The sequence below is a fragment of the Grampus griseus genome, assembly GCF_964374135.1.
Source record: "Grampus griseus genome assembly, chromosome: 1".
In the NCBI taxonomy this organism is placed as follows: domain Eukaryota; kingdom Metazoa; phylum Chordata; class Mammalia; order Artiodactyla; family Delphinidae; genus Grampus; species Grampus griseus.
This window is the reverse complement of record NC_139017.1, coordinates 84,517,675-84,524,958: the sequence shown is the minus strand read 5'-3', so window position 1 is coordinate 84,524,958 and position 7,284 is coordinate 84,517,675. Positions and strand designations below refer to the sequence as shown.

Below are 7,284 nucleotides of genomic sequence, written 5' to 3'. Positions count from 1 at the left end.
AGATGGGACTCTAGGCTCACAGGGACCAGGAGAGAAAGACAGGAAGCCACACACATGTTGGAGCCTGTGGCCTTTATTCATGCCCCACACCAAGTACAGCCAGATGCAAGGCCCCTGCCCAAAGCAGAAACACCGGGGGCCCGGGACTCTGGGTTACACCCTCCAAGTCCCCTACCCCACATACTCTCCTGTGAGCCAGAAGTGTATAAAGTGCTGGTGTGATGATCCTCTGGGGAAGGCCAAAGGGATCAAGAGCCCCACCCCTGGACCAAGGCAACAGGAGGAGGGACTGTGCTCTGGTTCCCAGAGTGCTGAGTCGGGGCCTACGGCCACCACCATCAGGGCTGGGGAAGCGCGATGCAGTCCTGGGCAGGAGGGAGTTGGGAAAGGGAGCCTTCAGCAGGGATCCCTAATAGGGTGGGGCTGTTGGGGGCAGGGGGAGTTCCTGCACCCTGTGAAGGGAGGAGGGGAGGCTTGGGACCTCAGAGAATGGGGCAGCCCCTCCGGCGCTTGTTCTTGCGGACCTGGAGGCCAGCCCGAGTGGCCATCTCAAACACCTCCCGCACCCCCTCCTTGGTCTTCGCTGAGCACTCAAGGTAGCCAAAGGCACTGATCCGGTTCGCCATGTCCCGGCCTTCCTCAGATCGAACAGGCTCCTGGGAAGGCAGGAGGAGAGTCGTCAAAGGAAGCTGCTGGTTAGGTGTACCTCACCCATATTTGTAACAAGAACAAATATCTCCTCCAGCCCTGACCCCACGAAGCATCCAAGCCCCGGCCACCGTGGATGGCTTCTAGGCTAGAGACCCAAGACTCCTACTTAGCTTCAGAATTCTCCCCATCAGCCCTATACCCCACGGTACACTCTTCTCTTGCCTGAGTGAGGATCTACCATCCCCTGACCGACCTCCCAGCCTCTGTTCTCACTTTCTTCCAATCCATCCTCTATGGCTGCCAGAATCAGTTTTCTAACATGCTGACTCTGACCATATCTGTCCCCAGTTTAAAACTCTGCCATAATTATGTTCAAAGAATAGTCTAGATTCCTTATCCTGGCAGCTCTCCCTAATCAACTCGTCCTCTGGCTAGAAAGCCACTTACCAGGTCCCCAAATAAGCCAGCTCCCTCACTCTGGGCCTTTTCCCAGCCACTTAGAATACCCTCCGTTCCACATCCACAGCAGCCCACACACCTCCCCAGGTATACTCTGATGGCTCCACCTGCATACCTCAAGCAAAACATGTACTCTAAGAACCCGGTTCCCTGAGGGCAAGGATTTTCTCATTCATCTTAATAGCTCCAATGCCAAACAGCGGACAACAGACAAAATGCCAAATGACCTTGGACAAGTCACCGTCCTCTGACAGTCTCATGGAATATTGGGTCAGACCCTAAGGGCCCCTCTGGTTCTCCCTCACCAGGGTGGGGGTGCCAGGGGGGTAGGAGGTGGACGCTACCGTCACTTCTAACATGGGGAGTCAGTAGGAGGGAGGCTCCTTCACCAGCCTGCAAGCCCTCAGAGGGCACCTTCCTCCCCAAGGCCTCCCAGCCTGGCGGCTGCACCCACCTGCTTCATCTTGGCCAGCTCTCTCCGGGTATGTTCATCTTGCCTCAGGTCCTTCTTATTCCCCACTAGGATGATGGGCACGTTGGGGCAGAAGTGCTTCACCTCTGGGGTCCACTTCTCAGGAATGTTTTCTGCACAGACACATCCCGACAGGTGTTGGTGCCTCCACTTAGGCTAGAAGGCTTCCCCCGGGCCCCCTGTCTCCGCAGGGCAGAGTCTTAGAGGCTATTCAGCATGAATAGCCACCCCCGCCCCCCTCACAGTACACACCCTTCCCTGAGCCCTCGGAGGGCCAGAGTCACCACAGGGAAGGAGGCTAACGGGGCTCCCCGGCACCCCTCCCACACAGCTTCTGAAGATGGCTGAAAGGAGCCAAGGCAAGAGCTCCCTCTGGTTGGTTGATTCCAAGGGATTCTCAGCCCCCTCCCTCCAACCCCCTCACCCAGGCTGTCGGGGCTGTCGATGGAGAAGCACATGAGGATGACGTCAGTGTCCGGGTAGGAGAGAGGCCGCAGGCGATCATAGTCTTCCTGCCCTGCTGTGTCCCACAGAGCCAGCTCCACCTGACACACAAGGCCAGTGCTTAGCTAGCCTGAGGGCCCCATTTACACACCCCACACCCTGCCACCCAGAGGTCCTCTCTGAAATCCTGGTCCCTTAGGTTCACTGAACATCTACCTATTGAACACCTACTATGTGCCAGGGATAGTGCTAATCATTGTCACACAACATAAACTAAGGTGAGTTTCTTAAATCCTGAGACAACAGCGTTTGATCTTTGTGCAGTTTGAGCTGCCATCGGGAGCGCCACTATTTTATTTAATACTCATAAAAACCCTTCGAAGGAGGCCTTACCATTATTTCCATTTCACAGCTGGGGGAGCTTAAACCCAGAGGCAAAGGGACTGGGCCCAGATTACAGAGCCAGCGTGTAAAAAACCAGGAGGTTATCCAGATTTCCTAAGACTGCAGTTTCACTTCCTAACTCCCACTGGTTCCAGCAGGGAGAGTGAAGCAAGGACATGGGTGGATGGTGAGCACAGACATCCCAGGTCCGTAAGGGATGGGGGCAGGCGTGGTTCCAAGGGGCTCTTCGCCCTTACCTGCTTGCCGTCCACCTCTATGTCGGCGATGTAGTTCTCAAAGACAGTAGGGACATAGACTTCTGGGAACTGATCCTTGCTGAAGACGATGAGGAGGCAGGTCTTCCCACAGGCCCCATCCCCCACGATCACCAGCTTCTTTCGAATGGCAGCCATGGCTGGGGCTGGTAGGGAAGAGGCAGTGGGGATGTTGGGAAAAGACAGTAAGTCCACAAACACTTCTCTAGGGCCCCCAAGCCCTCCCTGGAAACCGAGGCATCCAGTGAAGGGAGAGGAGGGAGGGAAAAGGGCTTGCTCAGGCATGTTCTTGCCAAGAACCAAGTGGTCGGGCAACTGAGCTTGAAATTCCTAATCTCAAGGTCAGGGACAGGTCTCCCCCATGGGTTAGAATACAGAAGTGGGAGGTGGAAGAACCACCCACTTGGGAGCCAGAAAGCATGAGTTCTAATCTAATCTACTCCCCAACTGTGGGCCCCTGGACACCTAGAGGGGTGCTCAGGGACCAGTGACGTGTCCAGAAGGGCAAGCTTTTATCTATTCTACATATCAGGGTTTCAAGTCAGATGTGTTTTTTACCAGGATTTCGATACTTTTTAAAGTTTAATAATTGTGAAGGTCCAATCTGGAACACACTGTCCCAAAGTCAGTACAAGTCATGCCTGCCCAGCGAAAAACAAAGAGTCCCTACCCATATGGTTGGGTAAGGGAAAGAATATTTATCACACCCCTAGGTGCCAGGCACTATGGTGGGCATTTGGACAAAAATCACCTCCCTCAGTCCCCAGAAGCCTGGAAGGTAGGTAGTGAGCTCTCCATTTTGACAAACTAGGAAAGTGAGATTCATTGAGGTTAAGACACGAATTCAGAGTTGTGGCAGGGATGGCACTCAAAGCAGGGCTGTGTGACTCTAGAGTCTGTTGCTTTTCTACATATCACCCCAGAGGTGGGAAGGAGAGCAGAGGGAGGGAAACCCAGACAGAGGGCAGCGGCAGCAGCCAGCAGGCTTCCCTGGCCCACCCTGTCCCGGTCCCCAGAGCCCCGAGTCACACAAAGGAGGCTCAGTCCAGGCAGTGCCCACAGCCCACATTCGGGCAGCCTGCCTTCCTCCCTCTGCTTCCTACTGGGCCTGGAAGCTACACTGGGTCACTCAGCCCCAGGCAGGGGACAATGACCACACTGTAGGGAACCACACATCTACCACAGCAGAGCGACTGAGAATAATCCACTAGGGAATCACCTCCACCCACTCCCTGGAACAGCCCCTTCCTCCACTCTGTCCAGCTCACCCTGAGGCCCTGCCCACCCCTCCCTGTGACTCAGGGCAAGGAGTCAGCTTCCTGGGGTTTCCATGTGGTCCCTGCCCCCAACACACACCAAAGAGCATCTGCACAGTTCATCACACCTTCCCAGCTTCCCCGCGCCTCAGCTGAGCCTCACTTCCTCCTTCCCTGGGGAGAGGAGCTGACCTCCAGTCGGCTGGAGTTCCCAGGCCTACAGCCGAGGAGGAAGAGAGGGCGGGCTCTGGGCCTGAGATGAAGTCGAAGCTGTTGGGAGAAGCGGAGGCTGGAGCCTGTGCTGGGAGGAGCCCCCAAAAAAGAGACAAATGAGGGCCAGTCCCAGCACCAACCACACAGGGAGTAGTTAAAAAAGAAGGGGACGGTAACCTGATCTCTACCCCAAACCTGGCTTTTTCTCAGTCCCACATCCTGTCAAACTAGGCTGAGCTCCTTTACTCCCCACACACCACCACCACCTCACAGCCCTGCCTTGGTCTGCCTTTTAGGGAGCGAATACTCCAGCCCAAGGCAAGCTCTCTTCAGCAGTGGGGTCCCGGGTGGCCTCCTTCCCCTCCACACACACATGCACAACAGTGGGATGGGGGCAAGTGGATATGAATTAGAGGGAATTTATAGGAGTTGAGTGCACGGCCACACTCTCCCCATCACAACAGGGGCTCTCTGATACCCCCAAAACAGGCAAGAAGGCATTCACCCTGCCAGCAGATCCCCTCCAAAAATGGAAACCACCCTTCAGAAAAGGGGGTCTCAGGCTTCCCTGGTGGCGCAGTGCTTAAGAATCTGCCTGCCAATGCAGGAGACGGGTTCGAGCCGTGGTCTGGGAAGATCCCACGTGCCATGGAGCAACTAAACTCGTGTGCCACAACTACTGAGCCTGTGCTCTAGAGCCCGCGAGCCACAACTACTGAGTCCCTGTGCCACAACTACTGAAGCCCGCGTGCCACAATTACTGAAGCCCGCGTGCCCTAGAGCCCTGTGCTCTGCAACAGGAGAAGCCACTGCAATGAGAAGCCCGCGCGCACACCGCAACGAAGAGTAGGGCCCGCTCACCGCAACTAGAGAAAGCCCCTGAGCAGCAAAGAAGACCCAACGCGGCCAAAAATAAATAAAATACATTAATTTTAAAAAAAAAGAAAAGGGGTCCCCTGGAAATTCCACCCAGGTGACCAGCACCCTCACCTACTCCCACAGGTTCCATTGGTCCAACTGTGGGAAGACAGGCTGGGGTAGCCTCAACCTGGGATGGGCAGTATTGATGGAGGGATGGAGCGCATTCACCACTAGGGTGAATACCAATTGCTTAGGCATGAGTATGCCCGCCCCAGGCAAGGCAGTTTAGGTGGCACCAGACGGTGGTGGGCAGAGGCCAGAACTCCAGGGCAAGGGCATGCATTAAATGACCTAGAGCCCCCCCATCTCAATTAGAAGATGTTCCCTTCAGGCTCAGAAGAGTAGTTGGCCCAGGCCGGGCCAGGCCACCAGGCCCAACGCCAAGATGGCGAAAACAACAGCTCCCTGTGAGAGGCAGCCCCTGAGGAACTGCCCCACTGACCCTAAGAGGGGCAACCAAACCCCACACGGGGCCTGGAATGACCCTGGAATTTCTGGGGCCTTCCCTGGAATAAAACAGCTGCCGTCTCCTCAATCATTCTCTAGATTTCCAGATGAACCAGGTTCTGCTGTACCCTGCCCAACACCCCTGAGGTCTAGGGAAGAAATCAGATACCTCCTCCTCAACTTGAAAACCACACACACACACACACACACACGCACGCACGCACGCACACACACGCACACACGGGCTGGATCCTTCCCAATCTCCTGTACCTCCACTCCAGGCCGGCCCCAGAAACCATCTAGGGCGACGTCCAGACCCCCGGGGCAGTGGCAGCCCCCGCGGTCACACCCGCCCCTATTCCCGCCACTCCACCGGCCCGGAGTGGGGGATTCCCACCTCAACCCGGACTCGGGCCCAGACCCACACCCAAGCCCAGGTTCACAGAGGGCCGCCAGGCCTGGGAGCTAGAGCGTCTGCGCTGGGGCTCCCTCGCGGAGACCCAAGTTGCCGTCTCTCCCCTCGCCCGGCCGGGCAGGTTCCGGGAAGCCGGGAGAAGGGAACTGACTCCGACTCGGACACCAAGAGGCGAGAGGCCCTGCGGGGCAATTCCCGGGGCCCCTCACTGCAGCCCAGGAGGGCAGGGAGGGGCCAAGCCGGCCCGACCCCCGCACCGCCCAGACGCCGCGTACGAGGGAGAGCAGGCGGCCCGCGCTCGGACCAAAGCCCCTCCCCGGCCGGCGCCCCGAGCTCCTGCCAGGCGGAGAAGGGGGGAGTGCTCTCCTGGGGATGAGTTCCCAGGACGACCCCGCCGCCCAGAGCCCCAACCCGGGATACCTTCCGCTCCGCCGCTTCCAGCTGCGCGGCCGGTGCCGGAGGCAGAGACTGACCCGAGGGGCACCGCCCCGCCCTCCTCCAGCGCCGCGGCGGGGAGGGGCGACTCGCGGGGAGGGGCGGGCCGGGCGTCCCTTGGCTCCGCCCGCCCACGGCCCCCACTCACGGCCCCAGAGGGTCGCCCAGCGAGAGTCCCCGGGATCTGGGGGAGATGCTGGGACTGTGGAGGAGTGGGCAGCGAGGCGAGGCGCGGCGAACGGGACCCCTGAGGACTCTGCCTCTGCCCCACCTTCCAGCTCCTAGTGGCGGACCGGCGTCGGGAAAGTTGAGAGGCGCCCGGGGTGGGGTCAGGAAAGGACCGCTGCTGCCCTCGCGTGGCCAAGCGGCCACCCGCGCCTACATCACCTGGGGCTTCGCGGGAGGCGGGACTGGAAAAGACGGCTTCGGGGACGCCCGAGGAGGAGGCCGCGGAAGATGCCCACCCTCTGCTCCTAGGATCATTGCGGAGTAAGTACAACCCACCATCATCCCCCCAGGCCTGGAGACCTTTCAGAACCTTTGAGATTCAGGGCACTTGGTTCCACCTCACAATTCCCTTCCTTCCCCCTACCTGGAATTTCCAACTCCTACCCATCCTTCCACCCTGGAATCTTTCTGGATCCCCAGCTGGGAATTCAGTTGCCACCCCCGTTGTATTATTTCTGTGCCTCTAGGGACACCTAGCCAGGCCTGACTTGTGCGTTGGGTATTTACCAACTGGTGTATCTTCTTCCCTGAAAGGTACCTGAGGAGGTGGATGGAGGATGAGGAAGTCTACTCACATTTTATTAGCTTGTGCAGGGAACACTACATAGCTTCTAATAGTCATCACAGATCTCTAGGTTAAGTGTACCCATCCCCTTTTGCCTGTAAGTAAACTGAGGCTCGGGG

At 57.8% G+C, this 7,284-nt stretch overlaps 1 protein-coding gene across 2 annotated transcripts; it reads right to left on the bottom strand.

The window, feature by feature from the left end:
• Positions 1–57: 57 nt before the first annotated feature.
• RHOC (ras homolog family member C) lies at positions 58–6,534 on the bottom strand. 2 transcript variants are annotated; one of them, XM_082678844.1, is made up of 5 exons: positions 6,358–6,534; positions 2,668–2,831; positions 2,007–2,127; positions 1,565–1,695; positions 58–656 (listed from the first exon to the last, which is right to left on the bottom strand). In XM_082678844.1, exons 2-5 carry the CDS (start codon positions 2,821–2,823, stop codon positions 483–485), a joined length of 582 nt encoding a protein of 193 aa, XP_082534970.1. In that variant the 5' UTR covers positions 2,824–2,831; positions 6,358–6,534; the 3' UTR covers positions 58–482. The 2 variants fall into 2 exon arrangements, with proteins under 2 accessions (XP_082534970.1, XP_082534969.1); XM_082678843.1 differs by lacking the exon at positions 6,358–6,534 and adding an exon at positions 4,134–4,152.
• Positions 6,535–7,284: the final 750 nt, after the last annotated feature.

Bases quoted from the DNA above. Each gene is read 5' to 3' on its own strand.
- RHOC (XM_082678844.1), bottom strand. From the start codon at position 2,823: ATGGCTGCCATTCGAAAGAAGCTGGTGATCGTGGGGGATGGGGCCTGT. The intron at 2,128-2,667 runs GTAAGGGCGAAG...CTTGTGTGTCAG, and splicing joins TAGAGGTGGACGGCAAGCAG to GTGGAGCTGGCTCTGTGGGA. The intron at 657-1,564 runs GTGGGTGCAGCC...CTGCCTTCCCAG, and splicing joins AGCTGGCCAAGATGAAGCAG to GAGCCTGTTCGATCTGAGGA.